The following is a 27,885-nucleotide window of genomic DNA, read 5'->3' on the forward strand; positions in this document are numbered from 1 at the left end:
TCTTCCTCTACCACCCCATTACTTATCAATTTAGAGCGGTCACTTATTATGGACATTCTTTCATTATCTCCCACGCACACTTTTTGATCAAATGCCACCTTAAGTACAAGGATGCTACATGAAAACCCAGCTTTGATAGGGACTCATACCTCTATTTAGGGTAGGGACTCATAATGTATGTGTGTGTGTGTGTGTGTGTGTGTGTGTGTGTGTGTGTGTGTGTGTGTGTGTGTGTGCGTGAGAGAGAGAGAGAGAGAGAGACAGAGAGAGACAGAGAGAGAGAGAGAGAGACAGAGAGAGACAGAGACAGAGACAGAGACAAAGACAGAGACAGAAACAAAGAGAGAAGAGAGACACACAGAGAGAGAGAGAGAGAGAAAGAAAGAAAGAAAGAGAGAGAGAGAGAGAACCTTTTGGCAGTCTTGTGAAGCTTATGGACTCCTCATAATAATACTTTAAAATGCACAAAATAAAATACATAAAACTGAAGAAGAAATCAATGATATTAAAAATTTATTTTTTTCCCATCTAAGTTCATGAACTCCAGGTTGAGGTCACTCCAGATCCATTCTCATAGCGTCTATAGTTAGGCTCACTGTATGAAGACAGCAACCTTTTTTTAACTTGAATGAGGAACTAATCCTGATTGGGCAGGTACATTATCCTCTCCTGAAATGGTGATATAGATAATTAGTGAGATTTCTACCTTTTATTTGTAATAGATTTCAAAACTAACAATGAAGATAGGAAAGGAGAAAGAGATTAGCCATGTATATTAATCACCATGTGAGAAAACTAGAGAAGTAAATATGATGGAGGATGTGTGGATGAAGAAAAAAAGGATGGACAAATAGACATGATAGCAACATCAGAGTATGCTACAGTAGACTTAGAGATAATAGAACTAGAGTTCAGGAAGCAGACCATGAGCCTGTCATGGAGACATAATATTATAGTTATAGGAGTATTCATTTCTTCTAGAATTGTTTCTTTTTTCTCTCTGAATTTCTTGGCTTACCTTAATGATAATTTCATCATTCTAGTGGTAGCTGCAGTAATGAAGGGAAATATTCTGCACATGATTTTCATCAACAAGAAGACAGGGATTCTTGGATTATAGATAATGGATAATGGAAAGGCTGGGAAAAAATGATCACTCCAGCATAAAATTTATGATACAGAAAGAAAAGAAATCTGGGAGTAGTCTGACATACATGATAGGTTTTTAAAGAACAAATTTCAAAGCATTTGGGAAAAGTATGAATAGGATCCTATGTACTATAGTTTTGCAGTGGCAGTTAGACCAGGAATAATCAGAAGCACTTAAGATGAAATTCTAAAGGTTCAAAAAGAAACCATTCTTATAGGGAGAAAAAGTGGGAATTTACCAAAGAGAACAATATGGGTGCTTGGGGAAGTCACTGGCAGTGTTAGGTTTTAAAATTACATATATATAGAAGATTCAGATTAAAATATTAATAAGACAGCTAAATAATTAATGACAATGAAAAATCTTGGTTCTGTGGGGGGGAAATGATGAAAAATACATCCCTCCTCTCAGCAGAGCTGGGAAACAATGAAGGTGCAATGTTAAAAAATGTGGCCAAATATGTTATAAATGTGGCTCAGTTACTTAGTTTAGCTTGACTTTTTCTTTATTACAGGGGAGGGTTTGATGGAGGACTACATATAGGGAAATGACTTTTTAGAGTATTTTTTTTAAAGAAATGAAAATAACATCAGAAGTCCTAATCTCAGAATGAGACAAAGCTGATGATGAATGTTAAAGGAGAAGAGGAAAAAGTGTTTTTGTTTGTTTTTGTTGAAGCTATTTTGAGAAAAAGATAGTGGTCAAAGTTGAGTGCGGGCCAATGGTAAGAGCTGAAAGAGAAGCAGACCCACTAAGTTCTTTCTGACTTTGCTTCCGTTTTTTTTTTCTAGTAAAGAGAATAATCTCTGGATTGGAATATATGGAAGAAAATGGATATTAGGGAGCAAAAACCTGAGATAAATAGGGAGATGGAAAGCAAGCACTGAGCTTGATGCTCTTAAACTCAAGGCACTAGAAAGATGAATTGTAATTCAGAGTATTGAAAGAATTGGTAGATACGATTTCTGAAAAATGGGAGATCTTCCAAAAGACTGGGAAAGTATGAATATTGTCCTACTTTTCAAAAAATCAGGAAGAAGTGTAGCCTATAAACTAACTGGATAGCCAATAACTTTGATTCCTGGTAAAATTCTAAGACATATGACTAAGAGAACACTTTCTGAACAGCTAGGAAAAGAAGTGCTGATCAAAAAAAAAAAAAAAAACAACCCATCACTACTCCATTTAGAACATCATGAAGAATAAAAATTTCAATATACACATTTCCTGATGATTCATAAACAACTCATTAATTGTGATAGCCAATAATTGATAAATTGGTGGTTTCTGGAGGATTTCTCTCTATAACTGAAAATGCCTTTGGAGGCTCTGAAACACCTTAAATCAGGTATGTACATTCTGACAGGGAATGCCTCTTATAAGTGAAACTCAATCCTGATTGGTTGTCATTTAATGAGGAGGTAGGCTAAAGTCTTCAGCTCCTCCTCCTGCTGAGAATAATGATCATTAGACTCAGCAATCTCAGAGTATCTGGGCTTTTCCATTGGTGCCTCTCTGGCTAGTTTTCTCCTTCCTGAACCGGGTAACTTTAACTTTGATGAAAAGGATCAAGGACAAAGAGACACATCCAATGAAAAAATCTAGCTGAAGCTGGCTTTTGCTAACAGACCAAACAAAAAGTTAGGGTCCTTCCTTAGGTAGATGCCTGGGAGCTGGGAGATTACCTTAATCAGTTATGCTCATCTGAGATTGATTAACCTTTCCAAGGTGGGGTCTTGCCAAAATAGGAGGAAAAGAATGGGCCACAAATTAATAATTAGTTATTAATATGGTTGTTATGTAACATTTATACATGTGACACTGTTAAATTAACATTAATTTCTCTCAACATGTCATGCCATATTAAGTTTCATTTCCCTTTTTGACAGAATTTCAGATTAAAGAAAAGCTATAGTTTCAGTTTATTTTAACCACATATTCACAAAATCTCTCATGATATTCTTGTGCATAAGGTAGAAAAAATGGGTTGTAATTGTAAGAGTTATTTGAGTATGAGTCGTTTGAATGGTTAGACCAAAGGCCAGCCAACTATTAATGGTTTGATATCAATTTGAAATGTTTCTAGTGGTGTGTCCTCAGAATTTTAGCCCTTTACTACCTAGCAGTTTTTGTCACTAATGTGAAAAAAGGTCTACATAGCATGTTTATCATATTTTCAGATGACACTATGCTTAGAGGGATAGTTAACTCAATAGATGCAAAAATTCAGATCCAAAAGCAGTCTAGACAGGCAAATAGAACTTTAATAAAAATTTTGTACTTAGGTTCCAAAAAATCAGCTTCATACATGCAAAATTGGAGCCTTTGTATAGATAGTTCACCTAAAATCAACAAAAACAAATTTCTCTGGGCTCCAGTGAAGTAATAGCTCAATATGTGTCAACAGTGTGCTATGGTATCTGAAACAACTACTATGATTATAATCCACATTGCAAAATTAAATGCCTGGGTGAGGGGATAACGCCCTTTTCAGAAGTACATTTGGCGAAGGAAATTGGTAAACTGGAGAGTATCCTAAAGAAGGCTACTAGAATGAGGAAACATGTTGAAGCATCCTGTCATATCAAGATCAGCTTAAGAAAAGGAGCTGTTCAGATTGAAAAAGAGAAGACTCATGGCTCATAATAGCTGTTTCTTCAAGTCACATGAAAGAGGAATTTGATTTGTTATCCTTTTTTACTAGAGGGAAAAACTAGAAGCAAAGGGTAGGACTTTTATAGGGGTAGAATTAGATTTGAGGTTAGAAAAAATGTAAATAATTAAGAGTTCTTTGCATTAGAATACTTATCATTAGTCATAGCTATCCCTCAATGGAAGATCTTTAAGCAAAGGTTCTACTTACATAGAAGGGGACAGTTGACCAAAGGATTCCTGGCTATATATCTTTTCAACTAGATGGACTCTAAAATCCTTTCCAAATCTCAGATTCTATGATTATGCAACACATTTCTGTCTTGTTGGCAGGCTTATCGGGAGGAACAAAAGAGATAATATTACTAAAAAAGTCTGAAAGATAGTAGGTGCTGTGTAAATGCAGTAATTTTTGTTAATGATGGAAAATTCTTGAATTCCAGACTGACACTCATTAAAATGTCCACATTTATCGATCCCCTGTGCCTTAGAGATGTTGCTATTTGCTCATGGTTACATATTTACTAAATGTCAAAAGTAGGATCTGAACCTATTGCTTCTCAATTGCAAGTTCTGCACATTGTTTACTATAGCATACTTTAAGTAACATTTACCTTAAGGAAATGTTGCTTATTTTCACAAGAGACTTTGAAAAGAAAGTCATCTCTTCTTTTAAATTACTGTGTTTGCCTTTCATTTTGGAAGAGGACCATGGCATCAGGGAAATGATGGTATGACTTGAAGTTGACTTTGATTTGAGTGAGGGAGGGCTGTGCAACGTCACAGCCTCACTTTCTCCTCCTGAGCCAGTGGTCCAGTGATTTTCATCAGGATGACTGGAGATGGCCCAGGATGCAATGGGAGACCCTGACCTTTTTAGGCAAAGGCATTTTCAGATTCTCACTTAGAGTGAGGTAATACTCATTCAGTGAATAGGCCTCTTTAAGAAGTGAGTCAAGGGATGGCTCCTTTAATTAAAGAAAAAAAAAGAAAAGGGAAAAATCAAGTTGGGAGGGGAAGATCCTCAGAGTTGCAATTTCAAAAGAAAGAAAGAAAGAAAGAAAGAAAGAAAGAAAGAAAGAAAGAAAGAAAGAAAGAAAGAAAGAAAGAAAGAAAGAAAGAAAGAAAGAAAGAAAGAAAGAAAGAAAGAAAGAAAGAAAGAAAGAAAGAAAGAAAGAAAGAAAGGAAGGAAGGAAGGAAGGAAGGAAGGAAGGAAGGAAGGAAGGAAGGAAGGAAGGAAGGAAGGAAGGAAGGAAGGAAGGAAGGAAGGAAGGAAGGAAGGAAGGAAGGAAGGAAGGAAGGAAGGAAGGAAGGAAGGAAGGAAGGAAGGAAGGAAGGAAGGAAGGAAGGAAATCCAGTTAACTGGGCATCTTCTGGCCATCAAAATTTATCTTCCTTTGGAGAGAAGAGGAAGAGGAAGGGAGAAGACAAGCCGAGTTACTCAGCTGGCTGGGGCCCCATTCAGGTAGTTCATTTTACTCACAGGTTGTATTTGTCCTTCGTTTTTGAAGAGGGCCAAGACATCAGGGAAATAATGACATGACTTGCAGTTGACTTTGATTTGAGGGAGGGCTGCGCAAGGTCACCAGCCTCACTTCTCCTCCAAAGCCATACAGGTCCACTGGCCAGATATTTATCAGGATGAGTGGAGATGGCCCAGGATACAATGGGAGACCCTGGCCTTTTTAGGTTCTCATTGAAAGTGTCTGTCTTTTTGTATGTATCACACATGACCTTAAACCCAATTCACTATGAAGCTCCTAGATTGACCACAATGGGGCCCTGCCCAAGCTCCACTTAATGGCTGTATTTTGGGCCCTCTTGCCTTAGAGTGAATGTCAACGGTAACTGTTACTCTTTAAAATAGCAACCCTGAGGGTCTTCCCTTCCCAGTTTGATTTTTTTTCCCTTTTCTTTTTTTCTAATTAAAGGCGTCATCTCTTGACTCACTTCTTAAAGAAGCCTCTTCACTGAATAGGCGCTACCTCACTCCAAGTGAGAACCTGAAAAGGCCTTAGCCTAAAAAGGTCAGGGTCTCCCATTGCATCCTGGACCATCTCCAGTCATCCTGTTGAACATCTAACCAGTGCACCCAGATGGCGCTGGAGGAGAAAGTGAGGCTGGTGACCTTGCATAGCCCTCCCTCACAGAAATCAAAGTCAACTACAAATCATGTTATTATTTTCCTGATGTCATGGTCCTCTTTGAAAATGAAGGACAAACACAACCTGTGAGTTTTAAGTTATAGGCTCCTTCCTAAAGTGAAAGGACTCTGTATAATTGATCATTTTATTCCTTTTAGCATCTAGTACAGGGCCTTGCAAACAGTATGAAATTAATAAACACTAGTGAGATAAAAACAATAGATGGGTCTCTAAAGAATATAACTGTTAAATAGAAACCATTTTCGAGAATTTCAATCTTAAAAGTATAAACAAATTCAAACCATCTTCTTCATGTTCAAAAAGATGTCCAATTTTGTGTTTATGTTTTAATGTTTTTTTCAGATACTACTTAACAGCAGACTATCATCTGTCACTTCTCACTGCCCTTAATGCATTTGCTTATGTAGCGTTCTCTCTCTCTCTCTCTCTCTCTCTCTCTCTCTCTCTCTCTCTGTGTCTCTCTTCTCTCTTTGTTTCTGTCTCTGTCTTTGTCTCTGTCTCTGTCTCTCTCTGTCTCTCTCTCTGTCTCTCTCTGTCTCTGTCTCTCTGTCTCTGTCTCTCTGTCTCTCTCTCTCTCTGTCTCTCTCTCTCTCTCTTCTAATGTATGGATTCTGATTTGTTCTACATGATAAACTACATAACTACACTTTTTAAAATGGTGTGTAAAGTAAGAGTAAATGGATATTGTATAACAGTCTCTTTATGGAATAGAATTCATGGACTCCTGCACCTGGGTTTTCTAAAGGCTATTCCAGTTTTTTCTCCTAAGATGGATCTGAAGATCTCTTGGTTCTTGGCTATATTCTGAAGGGTTGAGTAGGTTGAAATATCACCTCTGTGTAAATATTTTATTTTATAACAACATCTGGATTAAATGCAATGATCAGGTTATGGGCAGTTCTTCTAAACTCACATTTCTAGGTAGTAAGCTTAACCAGAAAACCAGTTTGGTTTAAAACTTGCATGGTGATTTTATTGTTCTGTATGTATTGAGTTCTCTTTCCTGCTTTAATAATAATCAGTGTCATGAACATAATCCAGTCTCTATATGTTTACTGAGAAGCTTGTAAGACCTTGGGAACAAAAATGAATATGAACAGCAATGATCATTATAGATGACCAGAAATGAAAAAGTAAGTTATAAAACCTTGGAGTGAATGATTTCAGGACCTTGTGGACTCCTAAGGTTTTTTGAGAGTTCATCATATGGTATTTGCTTTCTGTCATACCTCTTCTTCATAAAAGGGGAGTGCAGAAAAATAAAAATAAAATTAATGTAACTGAGAATTACATAGTGAATTGGTATATTTGGTTAAATGAGATTTTAGTGTAAATTAAAATATCCATGAGTCTGCCAATAACCCAGATTTCAAGCATGCCCCTGCTTCCTATTTTCTCATTTACACTTCATTGTTTTAATCATTACAGTCATGAACTGATTTGAGTTTGCTTCCTGTTTATAGATCAAATACCATAAACAAAGTCTAAGCAAGCTTTTAAAAAGCCCTCCAAATGAAATAATTTCATGTATCTATAACTGACTCAATTCAGGTTAATGACTATTTATTGAGAGTTCACAGTGATCATGGGCTAGGGTTGTGGTACCGTGGTTGAGGATTTCTTTTTGTTGTCAATAGTTTCAGCTCTAAAATGCTAAAACAAAAACTGAGGAAAGTTCAATTATTTAAAATCCTATTTGTAAGCACAGAGATTTCAAATAATATTAAAGAATGAAGGTGAAATTTTTGATCACACAATTTAAATATAGCTGCAATAACCCTGTCGATCTCTTTAGCATTTTATTTGTTATAAATACAAGTCAATACCACAAGATGGCACTTTCTTACTTGCAACATCTACTATTACAAACAGCTTCAGAAAACGGTTGCCACAGTTTTGAATGTGTATTTTTTTCCAGTTATTATTGAAACTTTTAAAAAAGCAAGACTTTCTACAAATAGGATAGGTGTTTGATGCATATTAAATGAGGTCAGAGAATTAAATTCAAAAAAAGAATTTATAAATATTCAGATAAGAAAATTGAAATTACAAAAGCAGAGTTTATCATAATTAAACTGAATTACAGTTGTGTGTGGCCAATGCTATATCTACATGGCTATGGTTGAGTTAAAAGACAGGTTTAATTATTAAATAATCTAATCCATTCACCAAACTAACCACCTACTTCATCTTTACATCACTATCATCCAGTGCATAATCAGTTTAGAAATGGTCACCTTTTCAACTGGTCTAGCAATGAGGCCAACCCAATTCTTTTCTACCAAACCCACTTGACAGTACCAATATCCCACCCAGGGTACAAAACAGAATAAGTTATTTTCCATGTAAAAGAGAATTTCTGAAAGCGTATCCCGTTCTATGTTCATCAAAATAGGCAATCCAGTTTGAAAGTCTTTGAACCAATATGTAAACTCTAGAAAACTCAGTGTTGATGCATGGGAAGAATAAAGAATCTGCACTAATATAGTGCATAAGGATGTAGTACTGAACTCGTCATCGATAGCAGACACCTCGGTCGGACTTTCCTCAGGATTGTCATCATGCCCTTGAAGATAAATCTCACTCGAGTCTGGGGTAATTTCACGAGGTTCACTTCCTCTCATTTTCTGGCAGCAGGAGATGGATTTTTCAGGTCTCTTGAAGAAGGGGAGGAGGAAGGAAAACTACAATCCCCCCAAAACAGAATGCCAGACCTAAAGATCTTTGACTCAGTGTCCAAATAAAGCAGAGGCAAAATTATGTTTGCAATGTTAATATTCTGCCCTGTATATCACATCAAGAGATTCCTCAAAAAACTGAGAAGTCTGAGAACTACAAAAGGGAAAACAGTTAAGGCAGTTGATGTCTACATTTGGATTCCTTTTCGGGTTACATGTCTAAGTCCCCGTCGTAGGCTAAGGTCAGAGGCTTCTGCTGGGGAGGTGTGCTTTGATGCTGTTTTGGCTTCTTGCTGCAAGGAAAAAAGAGATTCTGCGTTCAGATATGGAAAGCCTGCAACACACCCCAGCAGTAGTTGAGGCATCAGTTCATTCATATTTGCAAGTGACAATAAATGAATTTCTTTAGCTGAAATTTGGGGATTTTAACTAGAAAAAAAAGATGTCTTTTTCTTTTAATCTTCCAGACTAACAAGGAAGGAGGGCTGGCATCTAACTGAAAACTCAATACGAAACAAGAGAAAAAAAATGCCTTCACTCTAGAAAAGAATTTGGCCAGCCCCAAAGAGATTGTGCAATTTCCTTTTCCTTTGTTCACAGAGCTAAAGGCATTTTAAAAAATGAGAGAACAGGGATTTGGATGCTCATCATTTCATCCACTCCCACTCATTTCTTACTTCATCACAAGCAGCTGGAACAGCTGCTTCTTGAGTTACTGACAGGTGCTGTTGTCAGTTAAACATATATCCCTCCACAGGGATATATCCTTGCCTTGCCAGACCGCTAACATTCTTGAGGTGAGATACGGGAGGCCCTTTTAGGACTAGGGCTCTAGTCTTGTGTGCGATGTACGTCCCACTCACATTGATTGCTTAGGGAGATCAGTGAGTATAGTTATGCCCTTTTATAGATAAGAAAACTAGATCAATTAGGGTCAGGGATGTTGTGAGGCTCAAATGAGATAATTGATTCAAAGCATTTTGCAAACTTTAAAGAGCTATGTAAATGCCAGTTATTCTTACTATCAGCCACCAGGCCTCCAGTCTAGCAATGACTAGAAGACCAGACAAAAAAAAATTTAAAAACCCCCAAACCCAATTATTTGAAATCAGCACTGGTAGGCAAGGTAGAGGAGCTAAGAGGGCTATCTTTTAATATTATGTTTTAAAATAAATTCACATTTTTTAAATGCCAAAAAATTAGATTTTCTATGAGATAAGTCAATCTATGAGAGAGACAGATAAGGCTTAAATCTTGGGGGTTGGACAAAAACACAAAAGGTGCACAATTTTCACAAATTCCTCATCCCAGATTTGTTAGGAATCTCTTGTAATCTAAACTGGCTTAGTTTTCACAATTATTTATGGGCATGAAACTATTCAGCATGCTTCTAAACCAGAACCAACCAAAGTGTTTCTAGATATCTCAAGGGAGGCCATAAATATTTCAAAATAAAATGAAATTGTAGTTAAATGTGTCAGATGTGCACATATATAATACATGCATTTTGGGGGTACAAACCTGTAATTTCATTGGTAAAGGGAATTCTCTGATGAGGTGAAGAATGCATTGTTGTGTTTTGTTTTGTTTTATTTTTGTTGATCTAGATCTGAGATTCCGTTAGTGCAGGTAACTCTTCGTGCAGAGATTCTCTCCAGATCATTGAATCATAGGTAATTTATAGTCTTTGAGAGTTCCTTGAGTCCTAAGAGTTTAAGTGACATTGCATGTCACCCAGCTAATGCATGTTGAAAGCCAACATGAATTCAAGTGTGCCTGGCTCCAAGGTCTGTCACTTTCATAGCTTGACTTGTCTCATTATTTTATAGTTAAGAATGGTGTTTTGGCATTGGTTTGTTTATTTACATTTCCATGTGCATATGTATAAATATATAACATGCATGTGACAAACATGTGCATGTAACATTCATATGTAAACACACATGTATACATACCTATGTGTGTGTGTGTTTATGTGTATAAGATTGTAGATTTATAACCGAAAACAACCTTAGAAGGCATCTAATTCAATATCCAATTTTATAGATGAGGAAACTGAATCCACAAGAGAGGAAGTGACTTCCTCAATATCACATAGGTAATAAGTAATAGACTTAGAATTTCAGCTCAGATCCTTAGGCAAAAAAAAATAAATATTCTTTTGGTTGCAGCATGACATGCCTCCAGTTCAGATTCCAGGTTCTTCTTCCTAGGAAGAAGTCTTTCCTGTGAGACTTTCTCTTTCTTTATTACCTTTCATGGGCTTTCTTTCAAAGCCTTTAACAGTTAAATCTAAGAATATGATTCTTTACATGGGGGATGAGTGCCGGGATAGGAAAGTGCAGCAATAAAAAACAAAACAAAAACAAGAAGTAAATGATTTTAGATGTTAAAACTCTAAAAGACTGATAGTTTTTTTCCAGATTTCATCCAATAGAAAAAATATTTTCAAAACAGCTTAGCCAAAAGGCTGGAATTCACTTTGGATATAACAAGATTTCTCCTAATTCCTTTTAGAAATATGGATTCCCTCAAAATTCGTGTTGAACACTTAGTAACCACATATTAGCCAATTTGCTTCTGAGATGGCCTTTACTTTGAGGATTTTAGAATACGAGCTTTTTATAAGGCAAGATCATAGGAGCCCAAGCCTGAGAGCGCCTCTCCGAATACCTGTGCCAAATGATAAAATGATTTTTCAAGTGGAGAATACTAAATAGATCCTTTGGGAAAAGGTATCACTTTATTTAGATACCAAGGTTTTGAAAGTGACCACACATGGAAAGAAAGTTTTAAGATCAAAATGGGAGATTTGTGGCCAGACGGTCATTGGTACAGTTGTGAAATAAGGAAAGTTTGTTTGGGGTCCCAGGACTCTTCCTTTATTCCCCCATTTAAATTTTAGGCAATTAGTTCACCACCCTCTTTACACTCTCCCATTAATAAAAATCTGTTCTTTAAAAAGTAACCAACAAACCTTAAGGTTTAAGGTGATATTGTTCCCAGGAGTATTAGCATGTTAATAGGAGACAAAAACTTACAGCTAGAAAGACTGAATCAGGGAATTCCAGATATGAATCTGCTATTGTGGATAAAGTTGTTGTTTGTTCATCCATTTCAGTGGTGAATATAAACTTCTTAGCATCCTTAAAATTGTACCTTGTTGGCTGTTTACTCCACCTATTTTTAAGTTCAGGCCTCCTTTATGTTCTCTCTGAAAGCACCCTATAGACTTCTACTTCAGTGGTTATTGGTTAGGTTAGCTATATGAAAGATCATCTCTATCTGACTCTGGGGGAACTAAAGTCCCACAGTTGCATAAGGGAGGGTAGAGTAGATGAAGTTGTCTCAGGTAATTGCCATGTGCTATGCTTAAGTTAATAAAAATATCACCCAGTGGTCTTTTCCACCAAATTGCCTCATGAATCTTTATTGCCCAAGAAACCTTGGCATCAGGAACACCAAAGGAAGAGAAATTGAGTGGATATTCAGAGGACTGGATTTGAACAAAGTGGCCTTTAAGCAGGCTATTTCTTCATATTTTCTTTCTAGCACTCCTGAGTTTAATAGTACTTGCCTGTGTCTGTTGCAGAAACTGAAGACTTGCAACCATATAAAATCTTTAGGCCAAGCAGTTAGCTTTGTTCTTCGCTTGGCAATTCTTGTTGCTTCAGGAAATAATGGAAAACTCTCTAGGTCATGGTCCCCCAAAGAATCGTATAACAAATGTAGTAAAAATCACCTTCTAGTTCCCTTTAAATAGCTAATAAGCAGAGACATGCTATTTATGCCTTTATATAAGCATGCTTTTGACTGGTTCTACATCTTTACCTTTCCTCTAAGGCTAGTGAAATATAGATTATGTGAGAGCTCTCAGTTGGCAAAATTCTCAGGATTATTTATAAGCAAAGAACACTTTAGTCTGGCCTTATGAACAATTTGCTTAGCATTGTGAGATATACAAAGAAAAAATGATAACATGTGGTTCCTGTCCTCAAAGACCTTAAAGTCCAGCAAGAGAATACATGTATGAATATAATTACAAGCTAAGGAAGTATTTTATAATTTCCTTAAGAATAATGAGAGAGAGAGAGAGAGAGAGAGAGAGAGAGAGAGAGAGAGAGAGAGAGAGAGAGAGAGAGAGAGAGAGAGAAACTATAGACTGGGGTGATCAGGCAGAAGGGCCGTGGCAGTTCCAGTTAAGAGAATGGGCTACAAAAATGTCACCAAAGCAGGAAATTAAAAACCATAGAATGGAAGTGGTATGTATTCCATTTTCACTAGAATACATATGTGAGAGAATGGAAAGGTAGATGAGGGTCACTGTATAGAGAAGGTTTAATAGAGTGTTAAAGTGAGGTGGTGAGGAAGAAATAACAATCAAAATGGTGCCACAGACTGATTAATCTAGAGCAGAGGTGTCAAACATGAAGTCTCTGGGCTGCAAGGAAGCAGCAATACTCCTGAGTGCTATTGGAATAAGATTAAAGTATAATTGGGAAATAATTAACAAAAATTTTAAAAATACAATAGAACATAGATAATGGTGTTATGTGGTTTTCAAAGTCAATATTGGCCTGAAGGAATCCCTTGCAAGATTTAGTGGCTCCTCTTTCTATTTGAGTTGGACAAACTCAATTCTGGAGACATAGACAATGGGAAATACTATAGTTAGGAAATTAGTTAAGAGTCTTTTTAATAGTCTGTGTTGAAAGATAATAAAAGCTTGAACTGGGGAATGGGCAGTGAAATGAAAATGAAGTGATAAAATAGAGAAATAATAGAAGAAAGCTTGACAAAATTTGTCAATTGAATGGATTTGTGAGAGATAGTGGAGGTAAAAGATGACATGAAATTCTTAAGGGGAATGTTCTTCCCTAATGCAAAAAGATATCCAAATATGAAATCTATCTATACTTCAAATAATTCTATGACATCTCCTATTCAAGTCAAGGTCTATTAACAACTTTAGATGAGAGCTTCACAAAAGCTCTGTGCTTACATCAAATCTGTGTCCCTGCCACAAATGTAACAGTGTCTATTATGATAATGCAAAGTTAATTACAATATTATGAATAAATATATACAATGAAGATAATAATTGCAATTATTTGATTATTTAATATTCTTTAAATATTCTCTTGAAGCCTAAAATCAATGAGCCTTATTCCAACTAGCTAATGATGTGAGATTGACTAATGGATTAAAATTTCATTTTTTTTCTGGTTGTTGAAGGATATTGAAATGTAGAAAAGAGAAGTTTCTCTGGCATGAATTCTCAAAATGACACTGACAGTGTTTAAACTTATACAGTAAGGAATCATAAGATCCTGAGTCTGTAAGGCATCAATAGCTAGAAATGTTAATAATTTTTTTTTCATTTATGAGTGGGTAGGATCTGGTGCATTTTGTTTGTTTCATTTTTAAGAAATTCTTCTATTTTTAACCTGTCTTTCTATCTGTATTTTAAGCCTATTTCCTCTTAAATGATCATAATTCTTCATATTGGGATGTGTATAGGTTAATTCAGGTATCATCCATATTAATACCAACACAATTCAAACCATTTGTTTGCTGTTGACAAAACTGTCACTGAATGACTGTTGTGTTTCTTTTTTTTTAAATCTTTTCAATAGTATATCTTTTGGCTAAATTTTTTGATTTTCCTGGTATTGGGAATTTCATTTTAGAAAACTCTATCAATGTGGATCAGTAACTGGTCTGTAATTTACAGTTAGTCTGGAGGGCCTGCCTAGGGCTCTGTGTTATTAAGTGATCTGTCCAGTGTCACATAGCCAATATGTATATATGGGAAAAGTAGTATTTGAACCTAGGTCTTCCTGACAATGTAGCCAGCTGTGTATCCACTATATATACTGCTTTCAATAAGGCAGAGTATGATGTTTATGAGTCTTTATTGATTTTTTATTTGGTATATACTTCATAGATATGAATTAATCCATAAAAATATTTGCCAGGGGCACTCAGGAAACCAAGCTAAACAATTCTTAGACAATGCCATCTACAATGTCACCTGTCATAGGCATGGTCACAGTCTGATTCTTTGAGAGTTCACAAATAAACTGCATAAATTTATTCATTTGCAAAGCACTGGGATATTTAACATGAAAGCTAGACTGAAGATAAATGAATCTCTCTTCAGAATTCAGAAGGCACTTCTGGATCTCACATTATGTCTCAGGGTCAGCCTTATGCATATTAGTTATCATTGTTCTGTAGATATTCAGAAATATTAACCAAGAGTTCTGTTTGGTAGAACACCAATAAACCAACTAATTTAAAATGTCTAAACCCAATTGTAGTTATGTTCAAACAAGTAACTTATCTTTACTAGAAGGAAACAAAAGTTTTCTTTTTTAAAAAAATGGAATAGTTAGGTCTCTGTTGTGTAATTAAATATATAATATTGGCTAATAGTTACCAGTTAACAAATGCAATGCTTTGGTACTGTTTTCCACTATCAAAGATAATCATTTGTTAATTTAAATAATTCTCGATACAATAAATAAATGTGTTAGAACATGAACAACTCTCTTCCAAGCTTAATTCTTTTATTTCTATATACTGGCAAGAATGCTGGACAAAGGACAAGAAGATTCAGATCCTACTCCTGGTTCTTCCACTCACTAGCTTTGTCATCTTGGACCTCAGTTTCCTTATCTGTAAAATTAGGGAATATTTTGCTAGATAATTTCTAGGATCCATTCCAAATTTAACATTTTATGATCTGTGGTCTATAAAATGGAAGACAAGGAAAATTGAAGCACATTTTTGTTCATTTGTTAACACTAACAGCTCTGATCATATTTATAGGAACAAACTTAGTGAGAGAACATTTGGACATTCACATTTTTGTCAAAGAGATATAACATCATGGAATGGATAAGCCCTGAGTTTTGAGCCTAAAAACCAAGTAATTTCCCTCTCAGCTTCAGCTTTTTCTACTACAAAATGAACTAGATGATCTCTAAAGTCTCTTTCAGTTTTAATACCATGAACTGATGACTAAGCACAATTAAACTTACTCAATGGTAAGGAAAGAAAAGATTAAAATAGGTTCCTCAGACTAGATTACACAAATCCAGCTCTGATTGATCTAAATGAAAGTTATCCTTGGGGAATGGTCCTTGGAACACATTCATATGTGCAAACATGGCCTATGTTGGAAAGAGTCCCTTTCAGACCTTTTATGAAGGAGGAGATTTTCAATAGACTATTCTTTTATAAACTTTGACTGACCAAAGCTATCGATATTAACCACCTCTGTTGTCACAGTAACAGGCTTTCTGACTAAATTAGCCAAGCATGGATTTGAATTGAGATGCAGACTTAGGGGAAACATTGGCTTTGCTATGAGACAAGTGATGAATATAAAGAAGGAAAAAAAGAAAGATCTCAATTCTAATTTCAGGGGGAAAAAAGTAAAACTTTGATCTCAGGGAAAAAAAAAGAGGAAAAAGTTCTCTTTGAAAATCAAGCCTAGGAAGTTAATTGCATATTCAGTGCTTTTAATATTCTCAACACACCTGAAAATATTCAGTTTTGTCTGCTTCAAGGCTAGCTAGTCAGCTAAATTACATTCTGTACAGTAAACTGATTTTTTAAAAATTCTGGATATAGCAATCACTCAGATTTCTAAAGCAATACAATAACAAATCACATTATTTTGTTCTTTAAAATTTTACAGTGTTTGAATTCCTTATAACCCCTTGAGGAGCATGAAGTGCAACAAGGACTCACTCTCCATGGGTAACAGATAACCTGTTTATGCGGATAACCTCCAAAGGAAGATTTTCATTGATGTGGGCACTCCTCCAAACACTACAGACCACTAAACATCCAGGTCTTCCTGTCCTATGCAGTTCACATCCATAACTGAGTGAGTATCTTCACTAATATCATCTTTTGATCTGATCAAAGTTTCAAAGTATGAATGGAAATAGTGAATTAAATGATTTCATTTCACAACTGTTAAATTCTATCAAACTGTTTTTCTTTACATTAAAAAAAAAAAGACTTTGCTCACAAGTTATTTGACCAGATTGACTGGGCAATTTATTCTAGCTGTTCCAGACAAGTATGGTTTTAGGCCATATTGATAGACTAATGAAGATACCATATTAAAGTTATCATACTAAACAAGTAATTTCCTGGGTGAGGATTTTCTAAATATTTTGACATTTTTCTGTAAAATAGAACACCACTAAAAAAAAAAGTAACCTCATAATTAGATTAGCTAAGATGGGAGCCCTAATGGAAAAATATAGCCTAACGCTAACTTTTGTGGAAATGATGGATATACTTTAATCATCAGGGGACAGTGGGATATTCTGAACCAGATTTCTTGACCTTCTATGCATTATGGAGCAATTTAGTAGTTCAGAGAAGTCTATGGACTTGGTTATCAGAATAATGCTTTCAAGAGCATAAAATAAAATATGGATTATAAGGAAATAAATTATCTTAAAACATAATAACTAATATACGAATACACGTTTTTATATGCACATAACCAAGGTTGTCCTAGAGCCATTTTGTACTGATTTGGAAGAACTGATTGTTAAATTTTCAGGATGAGCATTTTATATCTCAGAAATGCTAGAAATGACTATTGATTGTTTAGACTTAAGAAAATGATGGAGAAAATGCTAATAATGCAGATTAAATTTGATAGTGTTTCTTGCATACAATTTTCCATCAGAAAATCTGCTGTTAAACATTTGTGGGCAAACCCCTGTATAAACCTTGCTTTAACCTGTTTTCTTCTAGTATAACATGCTACCCAGCCAAATGCTACAGTACTTACCAAACAAGATAAGACGTAAATATCAGGAAAATCAGGAGGAGAAAACCACCAGCAGAAACACCATAAACCCAGACCTTAACTCGGCCATCTGTTAAAATGCAAAGATAAAAGAAACAGCCTAATATGTAAAGTACTAATTCATTTGAGAAAAAAATGGAATGTTTGAAAAACCCAGATGTTAATTCTGGACTTGAAATTAATAGTAGAGCTTTAGTTTGTCTAATACCATATCCTCAGTATTAAATATTATTTACAAACATTCCAGAAAAAAACAAAATTTGGAATTCATAAGATTTTTTTTCTTTCTTGGCACATTATTGGACTGTTACATTTGAATGGGCCCTCTAATACATTAAGTGCATTCATTGTGGTGGATCTGTGGGATTTCATGGGCAAAGTTAATGGGCAGGCATGAGTGGGTTGTGATTTGCCACACTGAAAGGGGATACCATTCTTTATTGAAATGGTAGAACCATTGGATTATTATATCTTTAAAATAGTCTATATTTTCATTTATTATCATACTAGGAATCATTGAAAAAATCATTTTAAAAATTAAGGGAATGTTATTAATAAGATAATACCTTCTTTCTTAATTAGAATTCTTAATACACAGATATAATTACCAAGCTTCTATGAGAAAGAGAATGCTGTAATAGACAGTCGTCAGATTCAGAAAGACTTTGGTTCAAATTCCTCCTGTGACACATATTGGCTATGCAGCCATGGATAAGACATTTAACTGTTCAGCATTTCAGGCTAAAGATTTTAAAATCTTGACCTATGTTGGAAATTCCTCAATGTAGCCAATTCCTCACCGATAGCCACCTCCAAGAGATAAAAATCACAGCACTTGCCAAAAATAAAATAAAAGAAACAAACAACAGCAAACAACCTATGTTCTCTATGTGTTGGTATAATGGAAAGAGCATTGGAAGAGGATACTGGAGATTTGAACTCATGTTCTTTCTCTATTACTTTCGAGAGTTTACTCTGAGTTCAGTTTACTCACTCACTTACTTGAGTTCAATGATGTAAACTCAGATCATGTTGTCTCTCTAGGTCTAAGTTTCCTCATCTGTAAAATACAGTCCCTTCTAGCTTTAGCCTTCTATGTCCTATCTAAGGAAAGGCCTTTGAAAGTGAAACACAATTTCATTTACACATCACTGCCAATATAATAATTATTCACCATGGACAATCAGTTTTTACTCTGATGAGTTTGTCCTTGAGCAAATTGATCCACATAAACATAGCCTGTATTTACAGGCTACTAAAGTATCCGATTGATCATATGTTTTATTTTGCTTCTGGTTATTTGACATTACAAGGACCTCATCATCAATACAAATACAGTGTCGCAGTACATTGGTATCTATCTGTGAAGAAAGTAGGTGAAATCTGGAAGTATTCAATCAATGGGTTATTTGATCTATATGTTGCCAAACAATCAATGTAACCATTCATTTCTCTGAATTTACATTTTGCTATGATGTATATACACAATTTATATACTTCCCCCAATTTTTTAAACTATTATGAAGAAATAATTTCATGTGTATTACATTTGTGTATGTTTGAGCAGATTGATGACCAAAGAAAAATATCAGATGGCAAATTAAACTCAGATTCAAGTCTAGATTTTACAATTCAATTTATGCCTGCATTGATACATGAGTGAATGGCAGGAGAAAGAGTACATCAATTTAGAATCAAGAGATTGGGTTTCTAACCCTGGCTTTGACAGTTACAAGGTATACGAATATAACTCTCTTTGAGACCCAGGGACTTCATTTTGTAAAGTAAGGATACAAATCCAGAGTGTCCCACAAGCTTAGTAAGACTTTTGGGACACTCTGTATATATACATACTACCTAACTCAGTATCATCACGGTGAAAAAAAAGAAACTTTTAAAACTGTCTTCACATGTGTGAGTTACTGTTCGTCCTAGTTACAAGAGGATATAAAGAGTTGCAGACCATCCTGCAACATTAACTGTTTCTGGCAATTAAACAATTTAGTCTGTATCCACATAATTAATGCACAACAAATGCGACATACCATTTGGCCAAAAGAGACAATACCAGAGAATGATAAAAGAACTGCCTTGTGCATGTTAATGTGCATATATAGACGGTTCTATTATACCGCAGGAGTATAATTAAGTAGAGTTACAAGACACACATCATGCTCCTCATTTTAAGTCTTATGTGAAATGAAAAACAATCAAAGCTATAGTAAATATCACTTGCTTTGAATAAAAACACAATGAATTCTGATTATGCTCTGCCAATCATTCTTTTCTAGAACATTTTCAAGCCTTAAGCAGTTTTTGGAATGAGGGCTCTCTAAAGTAACTTGAGTTCTCCAAGGTCATGAAATTTTTAACAAATCTTTGATTCTGAGCCCTTTGAAACACTAATAATGAAATCACCCTATTTTAAGTTCTGAATTAGGGGGATGTCATCCTTTTTGCATTTTCTATCTTTCCTTATTTATTATTTCACAATGAAGCAAAATTTTTCACATCACTTCAGTAATATTCTTAGAAATTTGGGGTCATAAATGCCTCAGTGTGTTGTCTGGAGAAAATTACTAGAGATCTAAGATAGCTGGAAGGGTTTGGAACCCAGTGTTGGCCTTGTTTCCCAAGACCTGACCCAACCTCTTGACCCTGATTAACCTGCACTAGAAATACAGGTAGATGGCAGAAGTATTAATTCACTAACTTCAGATACGGAAGGAAAAGTAGCTAGAATCAAAGACATCCATTGTCCTATAAACACATAACTAAAAGAATTTAAGGCCAGACCTTTGGGTGTTGGCTTGTTTCTTTGCTGTCAGTGCTAGCGAGTATTGGTTGACAAGTGGTATTCATGAATATTGACTCTCATTTCCAATTTCACTCCATTAATACTACGCACCAGTTCCCTACAATGAAATAGCCTAAAAGTAGTGATGGAAACTTGATCCTCTGCATATTACAACACCCTCATTTAAGTCTCTAGTTATTTCTATATCATTCTACTGCAGGTCTGGAAGAGATCACAGAAGTCTTATGACATCTAACTATCAAATCAACAAGAAAATCAATAATTTATAATGCACCCACTGGGTGTCAAGCACTGTGATTTGTGCTAGGGCAACAAAGGTAAAGGTAAAGGTAAAGAGGATTTTCTCTTGAAGCTTGCAGTCTAGCTGGGGCATACAACAAAACAGGTTAAGTGCACAGAGAATAGATTCAAGGAGATTTGCAGGGGGAGGTACTAGTAGCTGGAGTAGGAAAATCCTGATGATACTTGCACTGTGAAGGAAACTAGGAGAGAAAGAGGTAAGGAGGAGTGGGGGGATACATAGGCACTGCCAAGGCAAAGAAACAGGAGATACATTATGAAGAGACAACCTGAGGTCCAGCCTGGCTGGACCACTCACAGTGTGTGTGGAGGGGAATAAAATGAAATAAAGCTGGAAAAAGCAATTTGGGGCCAGATCATGAGGGACTCCAACAACTAAACAGAAGTGCTTGATCTTAGAGGCAATGGAGAATCACTGGAGTTGACTGAATAGGGTAATGACATGCTTTAGGGAAACTAGTTTGATGACCGTGTCAAGGATAGCTTGGAGAGGAGAGAGATCTGAATTAGGAAGAACAACCAGGAGGTCACTGCTATAGTCCAAGCTAGAGGGAACAAAGGACTGAGCCAGGGTGATGGCTATGTGAGTGGAGGGAAGGAGATGAATGCAAGATGTAGCACATGGGTGACCAGATGGGATGAGTGACAGTGCAAAGTTGAGGCAAACACTGAGCTTGTGAACCTGGGCACCTGGGAGATTGGTAATACCTTCAACAGAAATAGGGAATTCATAAGAGGTACTTGTTTGAGGAGAAGGACAATGAATTCTGCTTTTGCAATACATCAAAAATCATTAATTAAGTACCTATTATGTACTAGACCCCATGCTAGCCACTGAATATACAAATAGAAAGAATGAAACAAGTGATGCTCTCAAGGAACTAAGTCGGTCTGTTGGACAGCTAGTCCCACAGTACATTTAAAGATAAGCAAACTGAATTAAGCAAAAAGAAGCTAAATAAATTGCTTGAGGTTTCACAGATAGTAGGAGTTTGAGCCAGGTTTGAACCTGGGGTTCTCTAACTTGAAAGTCACTTTTCTTTCCACTATGGAATAAAAACACCTAAGTAAAAAAGAATTAGAAGACAAGGTACTCTCCTCATGAGAGCTGATTGATGTGTATAAACATTTTCCTTCCAATCAGTTTGAAAGTGATTTTATGTGCAAGCTTCATCAAAGAGAGAAGCACTAAAGAGAAAAGAATAGATTGGCAATGCAAACACACAGAAGACGAGAACAACCTACGAGAAGAAAAGCAAAAAATAGCATTAGAAAGCTATTTTTAAGGTAGAGGGTATGTTTTATTCTTCATTAAAACACTATCAAGGCACCTCATGCAGTGCTGAGAATATACCAAGCCTCAACTAAATGGAACTGGAAAGCATGAGGCAGTTACTGGCTTTCCTTCAGCTTCTCCCTTTCTTATTTGCTCCCTTTCCCCCTCCATAGAACCATCATTAGGGCAGAACTGGGACTCTTTACCCTACGATTTGATTTAGAGGATGCTGACAACTATAGTATTTCATTAGAAACAAGAGCTCATGGTACCTAGTTGCAAAAAAATCATTAAAATAGTATCCTACTCAATAATGGATGGTGTGAGCTCTTTGCCCCTGGATATGACAGCCTCTTCAACCATAGACTTTTATTAACATCCCAGGGTCACTATATCTCCTCTTAGGAGATGATATTTTCCATTCACTTCAACTGAGGTCTTATGGTATAGGCCTCATACACAGCCTGCCACAGATACCCAGATGCCTAGTTCAGGCTTTGTCTTTCCATTTTGAGTCATAAAACAAATATTTAGAATGTATGTTAGAAGTTATGCAGTCTAACCTTTGCAACCCATCCAGCTTTGACAAATGGACATTCAATTTGCACTTAAACGCTTTCAGTGAAGGGAAGCTCCCAGTTTCCCAAGAAAACCTTTTCCATTGTTGGGGAGTTCTAACCATTATTATGTTTTCCCTCATTATTAAATTGTAAAAATATATCTCCTTATTTTTAACCTATTTCTGCTCTAGTTCTCTTCCTTAATATAGCCTAGCATTCTGTTCCTTGAACTGAAATGGAATGTGGGCAAACCTTAGTCACCTTTTCTCTTCACCTGTCCATGTCATGAATCAGACACATCAGAGATAACAGCCACAAAATTTACTTGAACAAGGAGAAAAATATTTTATTTTTTGTTGATAATTCAGACTTACCTGGATCAAGAGGTTGAAGGGACCATCCTTTGAAAATATCATGTATTTTGGAATTCACAGGTTTGTTCTTTGCTGCAATATTTTTAACATCTGCTTTTTTATCTTCTGAACCTGGTATTTTAACGCAGTAATCCAAGAAACCATCTGATCTCATTATCTCGGTATAGCCCTTCTCACAGCCACAGACTCCACCCTACATCATACATATAATTAAGATTACATAACCAGCTGCACAGCTAAAACCCTAATAAATTAAATATAGAAATCACTTAATATCCAAACTACTTGCTCTGGTAGCTTATAAGGCTAAAATCAAATAAATAAGTTCCATTTTTTTCAAATGCCAAAGTCAACCTATAGAATAAACACAATCAGGTTTTCAAAGGTGGCCATGGTTATTCTGCCTGCTGAATATAAAGCCACAATTCATTGTAAATATATGGCATTAACATTATTTCTTTTCCTAACATGCTGAAAGTCTTTGTAAACATCTATTCAGCTCCTGGGTCCACAGGAGTCTTTGGGGATTAATCTTTGCTGCCTCTGATAGTGCCATTTATTCATTCCAGCATCCCAGCAGTGCTTATATAGATAAGAAAAACTGAACACAATTGTAGCCTATCCCCTTTGCAAGGCCTCTGTGGCCTTTGTTCCTTGTATGTACAGAATTCCCTTTAAGTTATAAACTCCTTTGAGGTATCCTACCTCCCCTGTCCCCAGAGTACCCAGCACCACACGGAATAGTCAGCACACCTAAATGGTGCTGACTGCTTAACACACACAGTGTTGGCAGGGAGTGAATGTACTTAACAGTCCCATGGCATGAGGAAATAAAAAAAGAAATAGCTTTCCAAATTCACCCACCTAACCAAGGCAGTTGAAAATGGAATCAAAGAATTATGAAGCTTGGCAGTCCACCTCCCTTTGTTTCCTGGGAGGTTTACAACCATCTCAGGGCATTCTTTTTAATATCCAACCCAAACCCCCTTGCTGTGAGCTGAGCTCAATATATTGCCCTGTTTTCAGTAGAAATGCTACAAATACCCACACCAAACTCCTATTTTTTGACACCTTACCAATTCTGTGCTCACTATTCATTCTACATGCAAGGAGATGCTGTGTATAGACCATCTTCAAGAATGCCACTCTGACCAGGTGATGGTTCTCACCCTTGGAAACATAACTCCAAAGAGATATTTGTCAATTCCAGAGGCATTTTATAAGCACCTATTATGTCCTCCATGTGTTGGGGTACAAAAATGGTAAAGAAAACCCAGCTCCTATCTCAAGGAATTTACTTTCTACTAGGGTAAAAGCAATATGTACATGGGTAAGGAGATGCAAAGTAATTTCAGTAGGGAAACTACTAACGATTGAGTTGGGAGAGGGATCAAGAAAAAAATTTCTTTTAAGAAGTGGCATATGAGCTGAGTTTTAAAGGAAACTAGGGATTCTAAGAGGTAGAGATGAGGAGGAAAAGCACCGCAGACATGAAGGATGCAAGTTGTGCCAAGGTGTGTAAATGAGAGAGGCAATGGAAACCGATACCAGTCTAACTGAACTGGAACACAGTGTGTGTGAGAAGCTGTCATTTCTCTAGAAAAATAGGTTGAAGTCATATTATGAAGGACTTTAAATGACAGAGAAGAGTATATTATGTCTCAATAGCAGCAGGGAGCCATTGAGGTTTGCATAAGGGAGTCATATGAGCAGATCTGTGCTTTAGGTGTATGTAATTGTAATGGTAATTTAAATGGGGAGCTCTTTCTCATTCATTAATAAGCCCACATCACCTGTCTAGGTCTCATGGAAGCCTGAGTCACATGGGTCTGAGACACACAGAGCCTGTGGTGGGAGGAGCTTGCTGAATGGGTGGAACAGAAAGTGGTGGTGCTAGAGCAGTGCTGGGAAGAAATCTGATCAGAATCTAATGAGAGCTGGGAAGGATGGAGGCAAGCAGGGAGCTGGCTAGCGTGAGTGAGGGTTTGTTTGTGATTTGTTTAATGGAACTGGTTTGTACGGAGCCTAGCAGGGGAGGAGGGGTGAAAGCTTGGGGCTGGTGTTCTCTGTATTGTGACTGTGTGTAGATTTTTGTTACTATGATGGATTTGGCTTTCTGGCATATGAATAAATGTTTTGGTTCTGTCTTCCATGGGTAGAATCTGTTGTATTTCATGATTCAGAATTGCACCAGGATATTCATCACCGCTGAAGTTGCTGTGAATATGGCATTGGTGCTACAGTATTTAGCAGCTGTGTGGAAGATAGACTGGGGTAGACAGACTGGGAAGTAGGAGAGCAATTGTGAGCATATTATGTAGAGGTTGATGTATGAGTGGAGAAAAAAGTCTGGATGGGAGAGATGTAGGAATAAAAACAACACCTACAGCTAGAAAGAAAAATGGGAAGAAAAAACCAGATGAGCTGAAGAAGTAGGAGAGGATAATGTTATATAAATTTAGGAAGAAGTAGTGGTCAATGTTATCAAATGCTGCAGATATTTCATGCAAGTTGAGAACTGAGAAAATAAAATTGTTAGTTAGACAGTCATAGTTATAACTTTGAAGGGAAGAGTTTCAACTGAATGGTAGGAAATGAAAGCAGGATTTCGAGGGAGTGGGAAGTGAGTGGAATGTGAGAAAGTGAAGGCAATGCAGGTAGACAGCTTTTAGACAGCAAAAGAAACCTGGAATGGGAGATTGGAGGTAGATTTTAGTGGACTTTTATTATAGGCTGAGAAGTTTGTACTTTAGCCTAAAGGCAATAAGGAGTCAAGGAAGGATTTTGAGTAGAGGAGTAGCAGTCATCTCTAAGCCTCAGAAAGATTATTTTACAGGTAAGTTGAGGGTGGATCGAAGAAAGCAAAGACTGAAAATAGTACTTTGTATATTTTGAATGAAATTTACCATACAGTATTCAAATAATTCTATACCAACTCATCCCATTTAGGCAATCAATTATTATACAGATATTTGGGGATTTAACAAGCATGCAAACCAACCAGAGATGCATCAAGTGAAGCTGGCTTTCAGGGAAAAAACAGAATGTTAAAAAAAAAAAAAAAAACTCAAGGAAAATATGTTGGTGCTGTGTAATCAGCAATTTTCTCCCAGGTAATTAGTACAGAATATAGACCAACTCTGGTGATGATATTTCACAGTTTTAATTTAGGATATCATAGGACATTCAATAAAGAGACTTAATTAGGAAAAGTGGTAGCAGCTCAGCTAATTAAAGCCATCCTTCCAAGATATATCTCTTGTCAGTCTCAAGGAAAAAGCAGAATTATGGAGTATGGGTATGGAAGATATGCAGTCAAACATGCCTGTGGCTAGGAAAAAATATTTTAATTGATCAGGCTCACATTCTCTTATGTTTTATTAAAGGGCAGGCCAACTCTAGGGCTGCAAAAGGGCAGTCACTTCCCCTCCAGAAAAAACTTATGACTTTGAAAACATTGATACTGCTTTATTGAAGCTTTGTTGTATAGAGGTTCAACTCTGGTCACTGGAATCTGTCCCAAGTCTAATCCCCTTTGGAAAAGAACAACTATAAAATACTATTGATCTCTTGCATTTTTTTTTAGCAAATCATTTTAAGAAACACATTTCTTTTATAAGGTACAACACAATTCAAAACCTTTTTTCATTACATAGACCAGTTGCTAGAACATACTAGAACTGCAATTGAGTGGAGTTTATTACACATTTTGCTGTAAGCCCTGAGGGGGGAAAAATCCTGCTTCAAAGATTTACATTTCTCACTGAAACCAAGAATGAATGAAAAATTTTTCTCAGCTATCAATGAAATCAATTCCAGCTAATGACTTTAAGAAGTTCTGAACCTATGCATTCATGCCATCTTTCAATATAAATAAATCAGATGTAGTTGGTGGTCTAAAATTAGGAGTGATGAAACAATTAAGGTCTCCTAATTACTACTTAGACCTAATATAAATTATAAGCCTGGAAGGCAAGTTGTGGGATGGGCATATTGACAGAAAAATGCTCTAGTCTTTAATCCAATAGAAAAAATTCCTTTGCAGCTGGGTTTGCTCCTGCACACTCCGCTAGATGGTATCATGCCCACACAAGACTTCTCCTAACACTATCAGACTGGAGAAGATCATCTGACAGCTTTGATTTGGAAAAATTAGGCTTCTTTTTTTCTGCTACAACTTCTCACTTACCTGTGTACAGTAGGAGAAAGGTTTTCTGCAGGCTGGATTGCATTGTCTTATTGAAGCAGGTTGTGACTGAGCAGAGCAGCCCCCTAGAAGGAAAACCTTGAGATCATTTGGGATTTCTTTAACATGAGGCATTCTACTGGTTTCCCATTCTCCTCCCTCTAGAAAGAAGACTCGCCAAGTTATTTCAGGGAGGATATGCATATCAAATGTGCCTGCAAAATCCAGGGGTAGAGTCCATGACTTATTAACTCAGAGAAGGTTATTTGCGGACTGTTGTTTTTTAATGCCATGGTTACAGTGTAGTTAAAATGCCATATAGTTGAAAACCAATTAATAGTCAGAGCAATTCTCCCTCATAGACATGATTTAAGGTAAAAATCTATATACCACACTATTAGTAGAAGACTTGAGAAAATCTCATTTAGCTACAGGGTCAAGAATACCTGTCCATTTCTCATTCAGGCTACCTGTATTCTTATATATTCCTTAAAATATATCACACTAACCAGGTACTAGACTGATGTAGTAAGTAAAGTTATAGAAATCATTACCATAATTTGATGGTATTTCTACTAGGCAAAACCATTAAAATTAAATATTTCAGTGAAAATTGGGACGAATCCCTGGATATTTTAAATTATTTGGCCCTGACCCAATGGAGTCTAAGTAAGTTGTAAAGTCAATAGCTGTGAGTCCTTCGGCTTTTACTAATTACATACAGTATGTAAGTATACATTAACTAAATACATAACTTGCTATTTAAATATAGTAGAGTTATAAGGTCAGAGAATTCCAGATTTGGAAGTTGGAAAAGGAAAGGGGTAAGAAGAATGGAAGAAGTATTTATTAAGGACCTACTATGAGCCATGCACCATACT

General features: G+C 36.2%; 1 protein-coding gene across 2 annotated transcripts in view; it reads right to left on the reverse strand.

The window, feature by feature from the left end:
* Positions 1 to 7,749: 7,749 nt before the first annotated feature.
* THSD7B (thrombospondin type 1 domain containing 7B) overlaps positions 7,750 to 27,885 on the reverse strand; it is a 1,192,820-nt gene continuing 1,172,684 nt past the window's right edge. For both annotated transcript variants that reach the window (XM_072613204.1, XM_072613205.1), the window contains 4 exons: positions 27,008 to 27,090; positions 22,819 to 23,011; positions 17,473 to 17,560; positions 7,750 to 8,938 (listed from right to left, as the gene is read on the reverse strand). In XM_072613204.1, the coding sequence (XP_072469305.1) occupies positions 8,857 to 8,938; positions 17,473 to 17,560; positions 22,819 to 23,011; positions 27,008 to 27,090 (446 nt within the window). In that variant the 3' untranslated portion in view covers positions 7,750 to 8,856. The remainder of the gene's footprint in view (positions 8,939 to 17,472; positions 17,561 to 22,818; positions 23,012 to 27,007; positions 27,091 to 27,885) is intronic.

The sequence above is a fragment of the Notamacropus eugenii genome, chromosome 5, assembly GCF_028372415.1.
Source record: "Notamacropus eugenii isolate mMacEug1 chromosome 5, mMacEug1.pri_v2, whole genome shotgun sequence".
NCBI classification, from domain to species: Eukaryota; Metazoa; Chordata; class Mammalia; order Diprotodontia; family Macropodidae; genus Notamacropus; species Notamacropus eugenii.